Source organism: Numenius arquata, chromosome 1 (assembly GCF_964106895.1).
Source record: "Numenius arquata chromosome 1, bNumArq3.hap1.1, whole genome shotgun sequence".
NCBI classification, from domain to species: Eukaryota; Metazoa; Chordata; class Aves; order Charadriiformes; family Scolopacidae; genus Numenius; species Numenius arquata.
This window is the reverse complement of record NC_133576.1, coordinates 55072833-55095377: the sequence shown is the minus strand read 5'-3', so window position 1 is coordinate 55095377 and position 22545 is coordinate 55072833. Positions and strand designations below refer to the sequence as shown.

At 36.5% G+C, this 22545-nt stretch overlaps 1 protein-coding gene across 4 annotated transcripts in view; it reads left to right on the top strand.

Moving 5' to 3' along the window:
• CNKSR2 (connector enhancer of kinase suppressor of Ras 2) overlaps positions 1-22545 on the top strand; it is a 222132-nt gene that overhangs the window by 157168 nt on the left and 42419 nt on the right. For all 4 annotated transcript variants that reach the window (XM_074149949.1, XM_074152442.1, XM_074151617.1 and 1 more), the window contains 6 exons: positions 4189-4237; positions 5107-5279; positions 7453-7526; positions 9995-10066; positions 16281-16348; positions 21595-21695. In XM_074149949.1, coding sequence (XP_074006050.1) covers positions 4189-4237; positions 5107-5279; positions 7453-7526; positions 9995-10066; positions 16281-16348; positions 21595-21695 — 537 coding nt within the window. The remainder of the gene's footprint in view (positions 1-4188; positions 4238-5106; positions 5280-7452; positions 7527-9994; positions 10067-16280; positions 16349-21594; positions 21696-22545) is intronic.

Sequence of the window (22545 nt, the reverse complement as noted above, 5' to 3'; positions counted from 1 at the left end):
CTATTTGGCATGAAACAAATAAATTAATTGAAACTTAAATGATTCAACACTTTTATTTAAATATGTTTTTCCAAATAGAGAGCTATTAAATTACTACTAAATAGTTCATAGTAAATACTAACATTTTGAGGCTTCTGAATGTTAATGACTAACTTTTAATCTTGCTTCCCTTCTGAAGAAATATACAGAAGGCGTGGTACTAACCAAGTATGAATGCTTTATCCCAAGAGCTGAAAGCAGACAGAAGCTTGGATAACTCTGAGGATGAGAGAAAAACCTGATTGTTTCATTTCTTGAAAATTTTGTGTCATGCATATGAAGATGCTAATGCGTGGTTATGTGCATGCAGATATTGTTGATTATATCATCTATATGTAATTTTTTTCTTGCTAGAGGAACAAATACAGTTATAGGTGTTTGGTGGCCTCCTTTGTTAGTGTGAGCCTCCATCTGGAAGTTTTTTACTAAGTAGCTGTATTACTGTGCTATAATCCCAAAAGCACGGAAAGGCATACCCCAAGGCAGATTGCTATTTACAGCTGTGCAGTCTTCTGATGGGCTTTCAGAACCCTGTCAATCATTTGGAAGAGTGTTAAAGTAAATATATCCCACATAGTAAGTTTGGTAATGAACAGTTGCAGGAAGAGAGGAAGTGTTATGGCTCTTCCATGTACAATGAAATCTCCATTGCCTGATGAGATGTGCAGCTAAGCCATTAGAAAGGTAGGGCTAGAGGTAGGCTAGCACTTTTATTAAAAAAAAAAACACAAACCAGAAACATAGCAAAAATCCCTTTAATAAATTATGTTTTGTTCCTATTGGAATACACATGCTTTGGAGGCTGCTGATAGCAAAGGCACACATATATATACCTCTAAAATGTTTCTTTAATATTCTACATAGAGGTGTATTTTTCAGAGAGCTTAGTTCAGGTGTATTATTAAATACGACAAGCTCAAACATCACATATTACAGGAGAAAATTATCGCATTCAAAATCTGAAGCTCAGGGTATTCAAGGGAGTTTTGATGTATGTTAAACGCCAAGTGACACCTTGCTTTTGCATAATGGAAAGTTTTGCTAATTTTATTTTGGGCAACTGGAAAGCATATAATTCAGAATATGATGAAACAGTTTCAAATTTTCTTCAGGAGTGACAATTTCAATTTGGGTTAAGGTATTCATTTATTTAATCTTTTCAGTGATACTCTTGTGTCCATTTTATTTCTTATTTGAGTTACTAACAACTTCCTTTAACATAGAATGCTGTTTTCTATTTTTTTCCATGCTTGCTGTCAGAATTAGTAGGATACATGAATTCTTGGAAACTGGGACAAGATGTATGTGAAAGCAGTTGCCCAAAGCTCAAGATGTATCAGAATCAAAATGCAGTGAACATATGTTGAAATTCAGCCTCGTGGGTGGGTGATTAAAGACTATCTTGCAGCAAACTTGCTTTAGTACAACTGAATTTCTGGGTTTGGTGTGAATCCATAGTTTTAGGGTTCTTGGCATTAAAAAGAAGCGTTTATATTATTTCCATATTTGCTACATCATAGAAATAAGCTGTAAAAGGGGAAACATTGAGGTCGCCAACATTAGGACAGGTCGCTTAAGAGGCTGTGGAATCTCCCTCTTTGGAGATAGCTGGATCTTGGCTGGAGATGACTTTGAAGAACATGATCCAGCATTGGCTACAAAGCAAGCCTTGCTCTGAGCAGGAGGGAGGACGTGATCTCCTTCATCATTCTCTGATTCTAAACAGCACTGAGAAAATGGCATTAAGCATTATCTAATAAGTGGGAAGAAGCTGCAGATTGCATTCGATGATTTCCTAAAAAAAGCAACAGAAGAAACATTTTTAGATTTCATCCTTACTTGGTTTTTTTTTGGATTACATATCATGTGAATTTGAAAGTGAATAACACTGACTAATGCATATTGCTTATACATCTTCTAGGTGAAAAAAAACAAACAAACAAACAAAAAAAAATAACCCAAAACCTGGTGCTGGTTTTGCAAAGGATGAACCAACATGAAGCCTGAAGTCTATGTAAAATAATCTAGTGTCCACTAAAATCACTGAAGTCAGTTGAAGACTTCCCAGGAGCTCCACTCATCTGTAGCTTTTGTCCTTAATTATAATTTAATTTAATGAGCTAATTTATAATAATAACTGAATTTAATAAAACCTTTCTATTTTGCAATATGACATAATGTATGGAAAAATGGCTAGACGTCTAAATTACGTGCTGTCTTCCTATTAAAAACTGATACCCCTTCATTACCCTTTCTTCCCAAAAACTGACTCAGAAATTGAGAGGTGTGAACTCACATTTGTAGGTTAAATTTACAGATGAAACATTTAAAGAGAAGGCTTTCATATTGTTCTCATCTGCCTTCAGAATCACTTATAAGAAAACCAAGTGGTGGTTTTCCTTTTCGTTTTTGGCACTGTGAAAATATTAGTGCAGAAAAGTCAAACAGCAGTCTCTCTGGGTAGAGAACTAAGAAGTGCTAAAGTTTTGTGTTTGTGCATGTGTGTATTTTTTCAACCACTTTGAATTAGGTAAGATTTTCAGAACATCCAAGAGAGACTTATTTACACACTTCTGCCCAGTCACTCTGTTATTCCTGGGCCATAAAGATCCCTCTTAGGCCTATGCAGGTCGAAATATTTCATACAACGTAATTTAGGATGCTGTTGCTGTCTTGGCTTGCTGAGAGCTAGTGCTGATGGAGTTGGTACCACTAGCAGAAGAAAAAGGACAAGAGCCAGGGAATGGAAAAAAATTGGTTCCTTTTTTCTTCCCAGTGGAGGCCTGTTTGACCTTCTGAGGTAGCAATACAGTTGAGTAGTTTTGTTCAGATACGATCTACAAGGGATCAGCACATCTACTGATTTAGTTAATTTTTTATATTACACATAATTATTATTGTATTGCTGGTAATTTATCCCCATGGACATGTTAGTATTTGCTGCTTGAGAATGTCTCAGCTGTGAGGCGAGACGTCCCTTCAAAACTGGACCTCAGCCTCCTGCATGTGAGCTCAGGCGTAGGGGAAGCAGGCAGGAGAAAATGAAAAGTAAAGCAGCTGTTTGAATTGAAAAGGGGGCCTTGTAATCCTGGGTAAGGGTTTGTCTTATCTCCTAGGAACAGGATTTGGGCTCACAGGGCAGTAAGTGCTTTTGCTTAGATTTATTTTTATCAAGTGGCACAAAAGCTTTGATTTTTGTATTGATTCATAGTAAGCTGAAATAAGAGGTTTTAATACTCAGACACTCTAATGTGGACTTCTCTTAGTTTCAGTACTCATATATTTGTCTGTCTTTATGGAAAACTAAAATTCAAAACAACTAAAATCACATCTTTAAATTTTGGAGTGATTAATTACAGAATTATTTTTTTAATTCACTAGAGTCATGGTGATTAACTGAGTCAAAATTTTTTTAACAAAAATGACCATAAAATGTGTTAATGTGTATTGTGGTTTTTAATAATCTAGGATCTTAAGTAAAGGAATAATTTCCATTCTGTCTCATTTCCAAGGCAATGGGTTGGTTCATGGAGTGGATCAACTGGAGGGAAATGCTTCCAGTCAAAACTCAGTAAAAAATAAAGTGTTTTCTATTTCAGAATATTTTTTGGGAGACTTTTTCCTAGTTGTGATTTAGTGGAATTTTATTGGTGTCTTTAAAAATATTAGCCCATTCCCATTTCTGAGCAAATTGTCTGATGTTCTAAAGACCATCATATAAATGCCTTCACACCTGCATTAGGCCATGTGTTGATTTGCATATTTGCATATTTATGTCAGGAAGACCTTAATTAGACAATGTATTAGAAATGCACAGGCTGTGTAGCTTCACGATCATACTAACCAAAGGGAGACATTCCTTCCTTATTAACAGCTTGAGAGAAGTGTTACCATTCTAGAGAGAAACGTCAGTTGTTTTGGCAAACTAATTTGTGGTCTATTTTAAGATGTTTCACTGTGTGCTTTTGCTTTACAACCTTATAAACAGATGAACTAAAATTACTTTTTTTCTTAGGCCTAGAAGTCTGTTCGCTGGTGTTTTGCCTGGTGATGACTTCAGAGTTCACAATGTTATGCTTCTTTTATGATAAGGATGTGGTTGAACATTAACACTGTATTTTCACTAATTCCATTTTGATTTTCTTGTAGACATTTCAGCAGTCTTCTCTACAGCAGAAAAGTAAAAAGAAGAACAAAGGTAAAAATTAAACTTGTTTTCATGTACTGGTAGGAAGGGAATTGCCAGCATTAGTGTTTATGGTATTGCGGTATCTGAGGAACTAGAGCTTGTTAGCTCCAATCCAATGTTTAGTTCAGTTGCTCATGTTGAGAGCATGTGTTAGTCTGTTACTGATGTCTCATGGTTTCCAAATACTCATCTACCTGCATATATCTGCTGCTGTCATTTTTTTGAATACTTAGGCTCTAGCTTCTTTGGGGCCAGGGCTAGTTTTTCCCTTTGTGTGCAAGTAATGCCTTACTGCAGTTCTTGCTCATTACCTAAGCTTCTCAGGTAATTTATATCATAGTAAATTGTCCACCTTTGATTTAGAAGTACAAAGGCTTTAGGAGCTCTTTAGTTGCAAAAGGACCTGCTAAGAGAGGTTTTTGAATACCATGAAGTGTGTACATACGTAGTTGTATTTGGCGGTCAAGTGTGGAAGTATGTGAATTTATATGCTGTGTGCTTTAATCTCATGTGAAATATTACTTTGTTGAAAATTACAAATAAACATTTTCCGTATTTTTAAGTATCTTACCTTTATCTTAGCTTTCTTTTCTCTATAATATCTTCTCTTTTTTTTTCTTTTTTTTTTTTTTTTGTCTTATCTATAGAATATGAGCTCTGTGAGGTGCTGAACATGGGTTGTTTTGTTTTTTAACTTATGGTGCCTTGCATAGGCTTTGTGATAGAAATAGAATGTTTGTAATAATTTATTCATGGCAAATTGAGGTTGAAATTTTTAATTAATTTTCTTAAGGAAATATATCTAGTGCTTTCTGGCTAGCTGTCTTGTTGATTTAGTGCACAAGTCAAACACTTTCACATGAACTTGTCATTTTTAGCTCCTATTCCTGGTAAAAGCAAAAGACGGATCTCATGTAAAGATCTTGGTCGAGGGGACTGTGAAGGCTGGCTTTGGAAAAAGAAAGATGCCAAGAGTTATTTCTCCCAGAAATGGAAAAAATACTGGTTTGTCCTGAAGGATACATCTCTATATTGGTATATCAATGAAGAGGTAAGCATCTGTGCTCATTGTCTCAACAAATATCCTGTGTAGTGCTGTTGTCACGGTTTAGTGGGAAGCCAGTTCTTTGAGTGCTTATATATGTGAATAACTTTATTCACCCAAATAGTCATACTGAAATTAATATTAACTGCCTGAATAAATTACCATTAAGGTCCAGAGATATTTGGTCCTTCAAATTTACCTTTTACTACAAGGAGAAATAACACACTTTCCTGTGTCCTGCTCTCACCAGTTTAGAATAAATCTGTCCTCAAACCCTTGAAAGGGAAAAAGTAGTTATTTAATCCTGTCATTCAAGCTTAGTCATGGGAGTGTAAACCGTAATGATGTGCTGCCTGGTGTTCCTTATTTATCTGTGCTAGTGAAATCACCAAAACCTCTGGCAATTAAGGAAGATGCTTTTGTTTTCTCAGTTGTGTTCTCCTGTCATTCCTTCTTTATAGCTTTTGATATGATTTCAGTGCTCATATATGCTGAGCTTTAGAGCACTGGCACAGCCCAATTGAATTGTGTACCAGCTTTGATCATGCAACATGTTCTGCATTAGTACACGTTTATTTATACCGGCTTAGCAAAAAAAGCTTTTTGCCAGTGAGTTAGAAAACCTTGGTTTTCAACCCAACTAGTCTTATTAGTAAATATCTTGAGATGAAATCATTGCCAACATGTGGATGCACTCAGTCCTGGCCTTGTTCTTTTAATCACTGCAGGGAATTGTATGTAATCTTTTTAGAATATTGTGATCCACAACTTTTCCCTGAGTAGGCAGAAAGCAAGTTGTTCCATGAACAGAGTTACCAAAGCCTGTTTTTGCACAGACTCATCCCATTTGTGCCTTGATCCCAGCTTCAGATTGGTACCCCTAACTGCCTCCTCTCTATCCTCCCTGCTCAAGGTCTACTATGAGGTTTTCACCAGGGCGGTAATTGATATCTACAAGTATGTTGACTGGTCACCGGCTGTGGCCAAGGAGCATGTTGAACCATTGTCTTGTGCCTTACTTTCCTGGGGAGAGGGCAGTGGTCTGAGCGCCTCTGTCTTCCCCCTGGTCCCACGTTTCCGTGACACTTGCTGAGACTCAGTTATTTTTGAGACCTCAGCTCCCTTATCAAAGTGTCTGCATTCACAAATAGATTCAAAAGCTGGCAGGGGGAGCCTCAGTGGCAGATGGACAGACAAGCAAATAGTGCTTTTGCCAAAATTTTGTTTCCTTAGGCAACCATGCAAAAAAGAAATAGCAAGATTATTCTAAACAGTGTCCTTTTGATTTTAAAATACCTGCTAATGCAGAACCTGTTACAACCTTGTACCTTCCACAGAACAACTCTAGTTCCTGTTTTATATGCTGATTTGTGTCTTTTATTTCTTTATTTTTAAGAAAGCATATAGTCATATGGACTGCATATGTAGCATAAATAACCATGGAGATTCTGAGAAAAAGATACAATTCTGTGGAATTTCTTAACATACTTTTGTGTTTTCTGCAGCTTTACTTCTATGATCCGGTATTAATTTCTCATGTAAAGCTATGAGCAGTTAAATAAGCGAATCTGTGTTATTGATTTATTAGTGGCTTAAAATAAAGAATTCTTTCAAATTGTGAGAAGTCAAGGGAGATTGAATATCTGATAAAATAAACTATGTGCAAGTCTTTAGAGGAGAGGTGCGGAAGATCAGATGTCTTCTCTCCTGAGTGTTGGAGAGAGATGAAAGTAGCTGAAGAGATATCATGCCTCTTAGCTGTGATACCATATAACGATGGTAAGCAGCACACATTGAAATTGCTTTTTTCCCTATTTCTTACAGTAGACTGCGTTTCTCCTTACTAATTAGTCCATCTTCCCCCAAATTAACTAATTACAATAACTAATTGCCTGAATACATTTGGTCATTTTGTATATTTTCAAATGCTGGTTCAGCTGTGAAATTGTTTGAGAAAACTGGGTATTTAAAATTGTATTTTATACCAAGGGATTTGTCTTACTACTTTGGCAAAAGTCCCGGCGACTTCTGTGGGAGGTTTGCCAGAGCAGAGCAGAGCAGCGTACTTTAGTATTCCTTATGTAAGAAGGCGGCAAGTGAAAATATCTTTAAGTTCTCAGTGTGGTGGGGTTTTTTTCTGACACCTTAACAACAGTAATATCTAGAACTATCTTTGCAGGATGAAAAAGCGGAAGGATTCATCAGTCTACCTGAATTTAAAATTGACAGAGCCAGTGAATGCCGTAAGAAATAGTAAGTATACTCAAAAATAATGCAATGATACCATAGAAAAAGTGGAACAAAGGACAAGGTTTTCCCTTAAAACAATAACATAATGGGCTTTGTTACAATGATCGTTTGGTTGTATCACAGAATAAGCTCATACAGAACAGGCAAATTCAGTGTGGCTTCTGTATGCCATCTTTCCTGAGGAAGGTTTTTTTTTTTACTTTACCATGAATTACAGTGCTTGACGAAAGCAAAATGAATTAAGAGCAAGAAGGCTGGCTGGCTGCTTCTGTCCCTTTATTTTCCTACTTTTCCTTTATTCTTTTGTTTCCTTTCTGTTTTGGGGTGGGGTTTTGTTTGTTTTGGGGGTGCTGGAGTGTGTGTTTGTGTGATAACTTTAAGCTCAATAAAGAGCTTTAAGCATAAAAAGAGACCATCCAAATAAAGTCCCCAAGTTCATGGCCAGGCATCAATCTTTAATGTAACTCCAAATTAGTTAGTATCATCTCAAAGTTTGCTGACACAGCGTATCAGTCCTGAGTCAGAGTGAAAAAAGAGAATGACAGTGATTTGCTGTATTTTTGAGGTATGACCTAAAGATGTCAAATAACTTTTCTTCTCACCTAGCTGTGTCTGCTGCTGTCCAGATTTGTGTCATTGCACAAATCCATTTCTCATTAAGATGCAAATTCAAGCATATGTAGCAATGTGACAGGTGCATACTCCCACAGAGGTATTTTTAGAGTGATTATTGTTGAAAACTTTTTGTCTTGCCTTCTAGTGGTTTTTACTGTTCTTTTAAGTTTATCAAGACTGTGGAATCAATCAAATTTGTACAGAAAAGCAATTGCAAAAGTAACATGGTATGATTTGTAATACAGTTCTAAAGAAGACACTGACCTTGTATCAGTTGGTCTACATATCGCTTCAGGATGAGCTCTACACTTTGTGATGGTCTCAAAGGGCAGAAAATGAAAACTGCATTTAAAAAAAAAAAAAAGATCCATCAGCTTGGGCTTATTGTCCTCTGTCCCTGGGCTACATTGTTGAAGTGCTTCTTTTTTTTCATTTTTGTTGGGGAAGCAGCATAAAGTCAACTAATTCCTCAAAATTTCACCCTGGTTAAATTGTTGGGAGTTTTTACTTGATTTGGTATCTACTGGATAGTAGAACATAAAATGTGGCTATTAAAATTCCTTGCTTGGGTGGCAGATAAAGAAAAAAACCTAAAAATCCATACGACAGATGCTGTGGCAATTTTAAGAAGTCAAGTTGGGGTCTCAGTAACTTGATGATGTCTTTCTAAACAGAGCAGATGTCACTGTACATCTGCTTTCACTTGCATAACATTGTGTCATGCTCTGCTGTGTTAGAGGAATTCTTTTTGTCTCACTTTTACATTACCTTCACTAACAGTAACTTTCCTGGATATCAATTTCATATCCATGGTTTCTTAAAACCTATTCTCATATATTTACATATATGTACACATGTAGACATATATATGGAAAATTGCGAGCATGATACACATAAAGAACATCATTGCCATTTTTCTGAGATGTAGTGGATTAGAGAGAGTGAGAATTATTATATTATATGTCTTTATATATATATAGAAAATCCATTGCGTCTCAGAAAAATGGTGATGATGTTCTTCATGCATTATGGTTGCAGTTTTCCTTATTTTCTTTTGGACTGTTCTGCATCTTTTGTTCTTATTTTAAGAGAAACTTTAGGCTATTCTCAAAAATTATTCTTCTGTACTGTAAATTATTAATTACTTTCATATGCATTTTCTGGATCTCCAAGTCCTTCACCATAAATCTTTATCCAACATAGTTAAAAAATTCTTTCTAGTAATTTATTTCATATTATGTATGAAATGCAGTAATTCTGTCAGCCCAGTCATGTTGATTACTTTGGTGGAAAGAAAAGATGAGGTGTAATTGCCCATTGCTTAGAATGACCTCAAGAACACAGTGTTGATTTATAACAGCTTTTCAGAAGTCAATCAGCGCATCACATTTTTCTGTTTGAAACGCAGTCATTAGAGCTAAAGGTAATGTGAAGGTCATTGGGATGTGAGAAATCACCAGGACTGAGAGTTTTTCTATTGTATCAAATAAATTGTTCGGTCCATTTTCTGTTCAGAAAAAATTGACACCTATAAGTATATCAGAAAAATCACCTGATACATAAAATTATATCCTTAACTGGTTAACTTTATCCAAATATAGTACACTTCAGGTTATTTTTGAACAGTATTTATGTACATATGAATCAAGCATTATTTAGAAAGGGGTAGTTGAAGAGCACTTTATTTTATGAAATCTGGCACAATCCTAAAAGTTATATGTTTATATGTTGTTTGCAGGCATCCAACTCAGGAAATCTGAACTCATCTCATTCCTTGGTGACTGCACTATCTACATTTAAAAAAAAAAAAAAAAGTTGTGCCATTACATTTTTATAATTATGTTTTTCCTCTACAGTGCATTCAAAGCCTGCCATCCTAAGATCAAAAGTTTTTATTTTGCTGCTGAACATCTAGATGATATGAACAGGTAAGGAAATCTAGCAAAGTTCAAGGAACCATTCCTTAAATATGACACTTCTTGAAACTAGTAATAACACAATGATAATAAATGATGTGTTAATCTAAAAAAAATAAGTTTAATAGCTGAGAAAATAAGTGCAGAGTAGCATTGTTTCTGAGTGGCTGCATATGCTCAATATTCAATTAATGTAAAATTACTTGTTATTGAAACAAAAGTTTGAAGATTTTTAGAAACCAAATTCCCTCTTTCTAAAGAGTAGTAAATACAGTATGTGAAACAAAATGCAAATACAATTTCAGAGTTCCAGATTTCTGCTCTGAGTTGTGAAGCACCTGCAAAGATGCAGTATCTCCAACTCTGCTTCCTAACATACTCCCAAAGACATGTGATGCTTGCTCTGGAGATACTTCTGTTTCTGGCCTAGGAGGGAATGACTTGTTGGAGAAAGATTTAAAGCAGTCACTGATTTTTTCTTCTGCCAGTCTTGAAAAAGAAGGTAGCCATTACAAGGAATGAATTTTGCAGATTCTCTCTACTGCCATTAATTTAACCTACAGGTTGAAGTGAAATTTTGCTTGTGTTGAATTTAGAGGGGAAAATTTCTGCAACTCAAAAAAGAACAAGGACTTAAGTCTTAGTTCTCTGGGTATTGAGATTTACTGTCTATTTTAGGCCACTTGGCTATTTTTTTTAGAAAAATGATTGAGACTTCAGCACAAAATAAACACAGTTTCTCTTAATTCATTTGAATGGTAAATTAAAAACATGGATCTCATGTCTGTTCAAATATTTGGGATTTTATTTAATTCATTTTCACAACATAAACTGAAATTAATTCAGTTCAAAATAATATGCCATTTTCATCATATGACAGGGGACGCAAACAAATGCAAACTGAGAATTGTTCTATCTTAAGTAATGTCTGTGGACACCCTCGATGAGCAAAATTGCTTTTAAAACAGAGGGAAATGGAGATAAAACTCCAACCATAAAACTGATATTAAATGCTATAATCATGGTTTAATCTCTCCTGTGTCTACTAGATTCGGCTACCTGGCAGAGCACCTTCAGGGTACTGCCGGTTCTTTACTGATAATATTTGACTGGAAAAGTATGTCAATACTATACTTGCTTTCATTTAGAAATAGCTCTCTTAGCATTTTTCAAAAATTCATGCATGACTAAGGCTCACTTCAAAAATCTCTCCTCACTTAGAAAACTTAAAACCTTTTTATTTGTTTGTAAAATTTTATGCTTGCCTTTCCTTGATAATTCTGTCAAGCCAGCCGCTCAAAATGCAATTTGCTCCACAGCAAACAGAATAATGGTGTGGTCTATTTGGCATATCCTGAAATACAGCAGTAGATAAATCATTTCTGTCAGCAGGTCTTCAGTCAATATGACAAGGCACCTTGTTTCTAAGGACAAAAATTTATGTCACTGTTCAGTAATCAGAAAGCAGCAGCAAATATGCATCAGTTCTTTAAAAATATATGCACAGCCTAAACCCCAAGAACTAAAAGCAGCACTTTTTCCCAGCACAAATAATCTCTTTATCATATTTTGAAATTAGTGCTTATTAAATCATTTTGAATAACCTTGATCTGAGTTATACATATGTAAATTTAAAGCTACTCTGTCAAGGTCTATGGAATTACTTGAAATTCTTACATCTGAGTTACCATCACAGTCTCACCAAATTATTTTATATTTTCTCTTTGTTTGATGTGTTACAAAAAGTAGTTCACTTTCACATTGAAATGAGTTAATATTGAATTAATTGAGTTAATATTGAATTAACTCAATATATTGTAAAAAAAAATGGCCTACTGACAAATAATCTTTCAAACACAGAGGTAATAAAGTACTTCCTCTCTAAAAGCATTTTGTAGCCTAGCTGAAGTCAAACATAAAATCATGTTATTAAATTAAATTAAGACTGTTTTGATCAATTTCTGTTCTTTTTTGTCATATTTCTGACAGACATTTTAATTATGTATCATTCAATCATTTCTATTCTGTTTATACTTGAAGCAGAAGAAAAGAAAGGAGAGAACTGCTGATACGTAGTCTAACTGAAAGTTCAAAATGGTCAGTTCATTCATCCCTTTTATAAAAAGGTTTAGTTGTGGGTTTTTTAAAAAAAAAAAAAATGTATGCAGGATATGAAGTTTTTGTTTGTGTGCATCTACTCACATAAAATGAGTATTTTAATCTCAGGTAATTGTCACTATTCAAATTCTCTTAATACTTTTATGACTGTGCCACACCATTATGCTGGTAAGGAGTCTGGAGAACTATGATCACTGAACTTTATTGTTATGGCATCCGAAGTTCCTTTCATGTGCATGGTTGCACCAGCAAAAGTGTTCTTTCTATCCATATAACATGCTTATTCTGGGTGAGAAGAAGAACACAATATCCTCTATTGATGCAAGGTAGTGTTTTGCTAATGTAAATGTATAGTCAAATAAACATCTTGCTTGGAAATTCATTGTTATTCCCATTCCAAGAAAATATTCTGATATAGAAGGCAGTCTGTATATTTCTACTTGATGATACTATATGTAACTTTATTTTGATTTTCCATGGTAACTGTGCCAGCTATTTTATGGGCTGACTATTTGTTCTTTACTCAAAAATCCCAATCATCAGCTCAGAGGCAAATTCATCCTTTTCAGGATTGGCTGGCTTAAATACTTAAAATACTCTTATTCTTCTGTTTTATTCCTAACTGTCCATTTTTTTTTAGTGATGACATATATGGATGCCAAAATTATATCTTCTAGGAAAGGGAATACAGTCAGTAACTTCATGTGGAATACTTGTCTGAGAACTTCCTTGACCTGCTTTAACTGAGCTGTCCTATTTCTCTTTTTGTGACATTGAGCATTGACATATATAAGGGTTTTCTTCCTGGTGTAGCTCTATGATTAAGAGGAAAGATGACAAGTCAGCTTGTAGTATTAGTGCATGGGAACGTCTCTGGAAGATTTCAGTGAAGAAGGCCTCTAAAAATTGTCCCGCATCATCTACAGGCCTTTTCATTCCGGTTAAGCTCCAATTGAGTACTTACAGACACTGTAAGGTATCCATATTTCTATATGGCAAATTCATCCTATATCCTCAAGCTTTATAATTAAGGACAATTTGACACTCTGCTTTGACAAAAAGCATTGCATCTACCTGGAGCATGAGATAAGATAGAAAAATATTTCTTACTAGTTTGTGTGAGTGCCAGTACTATGCATTCTTCTTTACAGAAGTTACAAGTCTAAAGAAAGATTTTTATTTTTTTTTAATCCTGAGTGTCATAAAATTGTTTTAATTAAATACTGACAAGAAATGGATGTCCTATTCTTAAAAAAAAAAAAAAAAAAAAAAAAAAAAGAAGAAGAAAAAAAGAAAATCTAGATGACTGCTGCTGCAACTACCAGTGCTACTGTATTTATTGTCCTACCTAGCAAATAGATTTTATAATTCTCACAAGAAAATTAAAGCTGCATTTGCAGTAAGGAAGTAATATTTTCTTGGCCTCTTGCCCTCTAAAAGTTACAGTGGCTACCAGGACACAGCACACCACAGGGAAGAAAGATTTAAATCTTCCCATGTCCTACAGCTTTGTATCTTTTAATATTCATAGTAAGGAATATTTCTATAACTGTATGCTTGGAACTTTTGTCCCCAGTGCATTGTAAAGCTGGCATGTTTTACTCCTCTTCCGTTCTGCAGATCTTTACATTTCCCTGTGATACAAAGTGAGTGCATTGGATTTCTCGTACGATTCTAACTTCACTGAATTTCACTGAATTTTTTTTAGAGTTGGAAGGGACCATAGAGATCATCTAGTCCAACTCCCCTACTGAAGCTTCAATGAACCATAACTCTAGCCATGCTTTATTAAAACAATATTAATTCTCTAACCATATCTAAAGAAGCTTTAGCAGCCACATAGCAGAAAATATACAGAAGAGGTCAGTACCATTCTTTTAGTTTCTAAACTAGCAAACCACTCAAAAGCTGTGGCTGTTAACTGTTTACAGACACATCGGTACCTTCACATTCACCCCACAGGCATTGCAGGTGATATTCCAAACCATGACACGATCAGGACTTGTAGTAAATCATTAAATGTGAAGTCAGTCTGCTGTCTCTCTCTCAGACTGCTATACATTTCCTGGGTTATCATTAGATTATACTTTTCAGGAAATAAAATTTCTTCTGGAAACAATCATCTACCATAGCTGTAAGCAGTATCAACTTACGGTCAATTAAGTGTTTGTTAATTTAATTGGTTATCTCAGTCTCATGCAAACTTAACACAAAATACTATCTCATATTTAGGACAGATTGAAGTTTTCCAACAGGATAGCTTTTATAGTTATATCATCTAATGTTTGTGGTCAGCAGCCGTATCCAAGGGGGTTCCGTGGGTGGCTGTTCCCTGCTGGCTGCGCTGAGGCATGGTAGGCCATGAACTGAATCGGGAACCACCTCCATTGTCTGACATGCCGTTTGACAGAGCAGGCGCTTGTCTTCTTCTGCTGCTTTACCCTTTGGACACGGACAAGTCTGTGGCCTTTGCTGGTCCCTCGGCAGCACGAGACTGGAGTGCTTTGGGGGAGGTTCCTGCCTCAGTGCCTCTGATTTGGACTGGCAGAGCTGTCGAGACAGCTGAGCTTTATTCCCCAAAGAAAGCCTTCACATATCAGCAGTGTGAACCTAAAAGATAGCTTTGCAGTGGGTCACCTTCCTGCTGTGAAAATGTGAAATCATTGTCTGAGACATGATTTGTTGAATTTCTGTTCCTATGTGCCAGTTATTTTTATAAGTGTATTGCACTTCCTAACAATTACAACTGAAATTTCAAATCTCTTCTTCAGATTCCCTATTCTGGCAGAAATTTTGATTCTATGCTAACATGAAGTATTCTGTAATCACTTCAGGAGTAAACGTCTGGCTTACTTCCGAATGTACAATGGTTTATGGACCATTAACATGATTTACAGATCATACAGTGGTCAACCATTTGTGGAAGGACAGGAGTTAATTTTGAGGAGAGCAACTGTGTTTTTTAACCTGATGCCTGCTTACCCTGCACTGAAATGTCTTGAAGGCTGGTATGCAGGAGTGATTACAAAGGTGTCCTGCTTGTTGAGACAATACTACATCCTGTTTCTGTGCATACAGTATGCAAATGAAACCTATCAGGCACAGTTTTCTGAAACAGGAGTTTCGTGTTCCTGAAGAAAACGCAAACCTGACTTCGCTTGTCCTGTATACCCTAGCAGTAAAATTGCAAGCCAGTATGGGATGCCTGGAGTAAATAATTCCAGCTTTACCATGGAACGGGCAACCATGGGAAATTGTCATGGAGCTTTGAAACCTTGTTGATGGAGGACCTGATTTAGCGTAAGCATTTGGATAATGAATACACTGAGAGCCCCATGGGGAAATAGGGCAGGTTGAAGCAGTGCATTGCTACAGGCAGTTGAGTGTATGCTTGGCAATGACAGCCCTGCTAGAAAAGAATAGCAATAGTTTGGGTTTTTTTCAATTTGTGCACCTTATGGAAACATTTTTTCAAGTCTAAGTTGAGGTTAAAGCCTTAGATGTGAATTGGATTGAGGCAACTATCTTTTCTCCCCCTGCTTCTCTGACACAAACACAAAAGTGAATTCTGGTGTACCTCCTTCTCTTTGTACTTGACGCTGTAGGTAAGCTCTAAACCACATAATAGCGTAATTAAACCTCACTGTCTGTTTGGGAGTGAACCTGTTCTTTTGACTGCTGGTTTCTGCTCTGTTCCTCTGCTAAGTTGCCAATTCAGACCTTAAAATATTTCTTAAATTTCTAAAAGTGGTGTTTACTCTTAAGAAATCAGAACAGCAGGAGTATTGGTGTGGTGGCATATCTGTGAGCAGCAGATTTAATAGCTCTTTGATTATCTCCAAATCCTTTATTTTACAGGTGTTTGACATCATACATGGTTTTACATTTGAAATAAAATATTTACTGTGAAAACAATTTGTTCAACAGCAAAATCATAGATCTTTGGAGACTCCCTGAGTAAGAGTATCAAAGGAAACAGCCGTCTAATATGAAAAATAACACAATCCCAAATCTCCCTTATATGCTCCTCACTTTGTTTTTTGTTAAAATTTACCCAAAAATTAAGAGGCTGGATTGGTATCACTGCTTTTTTTTAATATTATTTCAGATGGCTAAACAGAATTAACATGCTTGCTGCTGGCTATGCAGAAAGAGAGAGGATCAAACAAGAGCAAGGTAATGTGTTGTTATTTTGGTTTCTTCTGTCAGCTCGTATCATGAGTTCATCTGTTCTTTTTTCCCTGCTGTGTATGAGGCCTCATTCTCCTCATCTGAGGGCAATTCACATATGGGTATCACTGTTGTTGATTTAGAGAATTCCATCTCTCTCAGGAGTTTTTATTAGCTCCTTCAGATTCTGGTCCGCAAACACTGGATTATTTCTGAGAAGTCCTCAGAAGGTAGATAAAAGCAGCAAATGTACTGCCAGTAAGCTCCAGTATGTGATACCAAGGAGTCTGTGTCACCTATCAGAAGAAACTTTAAAATCTGCAAACTAAAAAAAAAAAATTTTAAGCATTGCATTTGGTGTTTGAATTCACAAGGAGCAGGAATGCATGAAATTGGCCTCAGGAACAAAACCATTCTTCTAAAGCCTGTTAACATAGTTGGATTTCCCTAAAGACTTTCATTTTAAGGGCATTTAATTTTTTGTGATTTCTACTGGTTTTGCTATATTGAGATGCGTGCTGAAGCCCTGTTGGCGTTTCATTTGGAGTTGCAGGATTACAGTATTTACATCTGTTTATTTTTAATGTTGAGTATTTCATGGGTTTAAAAAAGCGACATATATAAAATAATGAGTTGCTTTGCTTTAGTTTGCTGCAGTAGAAATCCTGTTCGCAGACAGGAAAAGGTAAGGGTCAGTCCTCAGTTGTGTTGGGGAAGTTGTTTCCTAGAATTGCCAGCGACATGGATCCACAAAAGTATTCCTGTTCAACTAGCTGCTTTGGCAAACAGTGGACTTTAGAATCCATGCTTTTTTTCACAGATATATCCGGCAGCAGGCAACAGAAAATTGCAGTGGTCATGATGGTCCCGAGCTTATCCAGATGCCTGTCTGCCACTGAGTCAAAACCTCACTTTTTAATTCTGTGGCTCGGCTGCCTTCATCAGTAAGGTTCTGTCTTTTGGCCCCGGCAGCTTATAGCTCGGAGCTGCAGCACCAATATATTTAATCTAGTCCTTTGTTTACAAAGACTATTTCTCTAACCATTTTTCAGGGGGAGTTGCGTTCAAAATGCTATCACTAGGCTTCAAAATTTGCCACATGGTGTCCTCCTTGACCCCCAAAGTCATGGTTCCATACCAAGCTATGTGAGAGCAGCCTTAGCCCTGACCTTCTGGTCTGATACCATGAGGAGGAAGGTGCGCGTGGTCTGTCTCTCTGCAATGTGTTGCCAGAGCGCCATTTTTGTGGGAGACACTGTGCAAAATACTCCTTTCCCCAGTAAGAAGTAAGGGTGACTTTGGCAGCCAGGTGGAAACATCAAGAGAGTAGGATATTCTGTAACGGTAGGAGATTAAAAGACAGCATCAGAAAATTATGTCTGCCTTGATTCACACCCTGATTGCCTCACCATGGAGCATCCTAGAGGGATCAGCCTGCAGCTGAAGAGCAGTGGCTTACAGCATACTGCCGTAATTCAGTGGTAGCAGCGTGCGTGGGAAGGTTTTTGGGCATTCTGTCGTTCTCGCACATAACTAGGTCGTACATGCTGTTGCCTCATTTCTAATCATGTCTTTCAGTAAGTGCAGCTGCTTATCCTGGGAGTGTTGCCCACACCCTGTTTTAATCCTGTATGGTCCTTGGCACATCATGTCATTCGTAACACCAGGCCCTCTGCATTCACACAGCCCAGGGTAGCAGCAACGTGCTCACTGTTCCTCCAGTCGTGTTCTCAGTGCCTCACCAGACTTCAAAATCACTTTGGGAATCTGTGCTCCCCAGGCAGTACTACAATAACTGGTTTGGAGGGACCTGTATACCATCTGTCACTGCTTGAAGAGGCTGTGAAAAAACTCTGAATCTTGGAGTCTTCTAGGAAATCCTCCATGTTATCATTCAAAGCCAAATTAAAACTTTTATTGACAGCAGGTTGGCACTAGAAGTACAATAACATGTGGGACAGTAAGGGAAAAGGTGTATGAACAGTTCTGCTAACACTGTCCAAGTGCACAATTGCAGACATGATACATCTTTCAAAATCCAGATGGATGTGGAGAAATATTTTTGCTACCAAGCAATCACTGAGTAATAAAATAGCAGATGATCCAGCTCCAGACATGAGATCATGTGGATTCAGGCCTCATGTTACCTATTATTAAAATGTCTCCCTATTGAAGATAATCAGTGAGACCCCACTTACTATTGAAATTGTATCCCGGGCACTGACGGAGCTCTTTATTACCACTCTAATGCCATTCACTCAAATTGATTAATCATGTACAGGTAGGTAAAGCTATATCCTTTTTGTGTTGCTTGGTTGTGTTTAGTGTGGGAATCAGTATCACACTCCCCCCTCGCTGCCATATACTGTTTTTATGCCTCTGGTGATTATCCTTGGCTTCCAGCACAAGGGCTATTAAACCTTTGTAGTGTCCCTGATTAGCAGAGGCATCAAGTTAGCAAAGTAAAACCTCTCTATTGCTTCAAGCATTTTTGCAATTATAAAAACTGTGAAACTGGATTTTTTTATATTCAGTGACTGTACCAATTGTCATCTACATATTTGATTTTACAAAAGGTCTTTTATTTCTGTTCGGTTCAGCCCTTTGCAGCAAACCTTTATAATACCTCTGAAACAATTCAACAGTAGTTGTCAAACCTATTTCAATTAAGAGTTGAATGCTTCTGAATCTGAAGTGCATAAATATATTTCAGGTGCCTCAGAGATGCACGAATCACTGAATTGTGGGTGTACTGCTGAATAAAATGTCACATTCTGTACAGAACAGTTTTATAAAAATACCATCAACTTTCCATATTAAATACAATGAACGTTAGCAATATGGTAAGGGACTTCCTTGGATGGAGAAGTTATATACTTTCCAGTCGTATAAAATCAGAGAAAAAACATACTTGCTTATATAAATAGAAAATATTTAATTGGCAAATTGCAGGTCAGTGTTGGTTTATATATAGTATATGCAGTCTGTTGCTCATTCAGAAAGCTTTCAAGATGTGCCTGATGCATTGAGCTTGTCCATCATTGAATTGGACAAAATCTGCAGAGAGAAATACGGCAACTGTTCAATAGCAATATATACATTTTAGATAGACCCTAGTGACTCAGTTGCCAAAAGCAAAACACTTTTAAAAATTGATGGGAGGCTATTTTCATACATTTCATCTGTAAGTTGACCCCTGTTACTGCAGAATTTTTCTAGACAAACCATGGGTTGCCAACAGAATTCCCTGTCTGAGGTAAGGTGTGCAAAAGTGTTATCATAAAGTACTTTATTGCATGAGGATTTGACAGCAAGAACGTCTTTGTATTTTAAGCCAAAACTGGAATCTGCACCGAGGCTGCTAAATTTTACTTTCAGAATAAACAGTTGAGCTCCAAGTTTGCAGAAATCTCACCGAGTGATGCAGTTCTGACAGGTCTCTCACCACACATCGTGCCTTTGCTGTAATAGGAATAAACATGCCTATACGCCAATATTTTCAGGTGTTTTGACTTGCTGGAAACAAGTTTTCTTAAAACTAGGAGTGACTTAAAAAAGCATTTTCTCTGATTTAGTCTTTCATTCACCAAAGAGTCATTATTTGCAGATTCCTAGAGGCAATTTTTTTTGTAATTTTTTATTTCATAGTCATGAAAACTTTATTTATGCTATTTATTATACCATTTGAAGAGAATCTGTTGTCTATAAGCTTGCAGAAAGCAAATCAAGAGACCCAGAGTTAAAACAGAGTTGCCGCTTGGGAAAAATAAATACATAAATAAGGCTGCCCCCACCATTACTGCAATCTAAAAATATACAGCATTTTAGGGACAGCTGTTTCAAGATGGTGTCATTTTAAGGTGAGTTTTTCTTGAACAAGATTAGGTACAGCAGGTCATTAATCATACAATACAATAATCATCATGGTAACAAAATCATTAAAGCCAAAATTACATGTTGTGCTAACTTGGATTTTTGGTTTAGATCGTTTATGAAGCAACAATCAATCTTTTTCTCCTCATCTATTAAAGAGAAAGTAGTAAGTCATGCAGTTCATTGAACACTTACTAGGCGAAGTGAAAATTGCCTGTGATTAGTCTGTGAATAGTCTGAGCTAAAGTGTCTTGTTGCACAATGATTTACCCAAATAGTAGAAGGTAATACAGTCAGAAACAAAGTGGCAACAGGAATTTTTGCATAAGTCTTACAATGTGTAGAAACTTAAAGTTATCCATCTTGAGTTGAGTCATCAGTTAAGTAGTTTTCTTTTGTAAGGAATGTTAAGGTCCGGTGTCCATTTAGTTAGATGCTGTTCTGCTTCAAAAATATTTGCAACAGAATAAATATAAATTCCTGTGCGGTACATTCATCCATGTGTTTTCCTTTTGACCAAGCTACCAAACATATGAAATGTGCTTGGCCAAGACTTGATTTTCTGACAAAATGAAACCCCGTATCCCATTAAATTTAGCCCACAAGCTCTGTGTCCTTATTTTTTCATCAATCTTTTGGAACTCTCTGCTTAAATATGATTGTCGTGTTTTTCCTTACCATATCGCCTTTATGTTCTTGCATGGATAACAGAGCAGCAGCTGTTTTATGAAGCAGATATATGATGTAAAGTTTTTCTGTCTTATTTAAATGCAGCTGTTTGTTATTAGAACTTGAATTGAAAGCTTGCGTAACTGGTGGTACACAACAGGGAAAATGGCTAGAGAAATAACATTGGTTAGTCATGTGTGCAATAACCCCTACTTGTTTGATTTGCCAGTTGGTGTTAATTACATTTGTTAATGCCTTTTTTGCAGTCAACAAGAATTTTGAAAGTTACATTTTTCATCTTTCTATTAAAAAAATACATTCAATATTTTCCAGTCAAATGTCCAATCATAATTATTTTGATGGCTGTATAAATACTTGAAAATCTGATATTTGTATGAGGAGTATTCTGTATGCATGTTATATTTATAAGATATGTACAAGAGTTAAGTTTGTGGCTCTTTTGCAGGTTGTTGTTTGATATCTCTGCAATGGGGCATTAGACCTAGTATACCCCATAACGTTTTGGATTTTCCCTCTTTAGATTAAAGCAATTCCAAATTACAGCAACTAATGTTTACAGAGTCAGCATTGACTGGTGTTTTACTCTCAGTAATATTAGGGATGGAGTTTCCAGCTGGTTTTGTGAAAGTGAGTCTCTGAGTACCAAAATGTATTAGTAGCTTTTCATCTGATCTGTATGTAACTTGTAGATTACTGGAGTGAGAGTGATAAGGAGGAAGCTGACACTCCATCAACACCCAAACAAGACAGCCCACCGCCCCCGTATGACACATACCCACGGCCTCCTTCGGTAAGTCACCTGCAATTGTCTATAGGAGTGACTACATAAAGTGTCACTTTTACTTACTCTTCTTATTAAAAGCACATGCATGTGCACATTAGGGCACTCTCCAGTATATTTTTTGAGTCAGTACTCGACTTAAGGCATTTGTTAAGTAACATGCATCACTGACTTGCACGGCCTTCATTACTATTTCCACTGGTTTCATGGTTATAGATCCATGAAAACATGGATCTATAATCCCAATTGCTGTACAAAATGGATTAAGTTACAGAATTCTTTCTTCCTGTTTTTCGTTCATGATGGTCCCCTACTCATCCATGCAATCCTTCACCGCCTCCTTATCCTCTTCCCTGACAAAATGTTGTTACCTCAGTAACAACACAGGCTCTTCTCTAAGGCACAACAGTTGTGCTGTGAAGCTTTACTGTAACAAATCACACTTGAATTTCCACAGAAATGCCAACATAAAAATGTCCTCTCACATCCCAAACAGCGATACCAGTTGCTCTGTTGTTGTGGAAAAGTAGGTTTCTCTATAAATTAGAAGAAAAGGGGATTTGTTTTTATTTTCTCCTTGAAGCAGCTGCTGGTATAAAACCAGAGTGTGGATTTCTAACCTATTCTGCACTGGCAATTTTAATTTTCATGTCCATATACTCAGACAATGTTAACTAGTGTACCTCACTTGAATATAATTTTTAAAATGCAAAAATTTGGATTGAAAAATTAGGAAAGTCAGGGGTAAGAGAGTGTTCATGATGTTTAATCTGAATGCAATACTTTATCTTCCAAAATCATAGATCTTTGAACTGCACTGAAGCACTGCAAAGATGATGCCAAAGAAATTTTTAGCAAG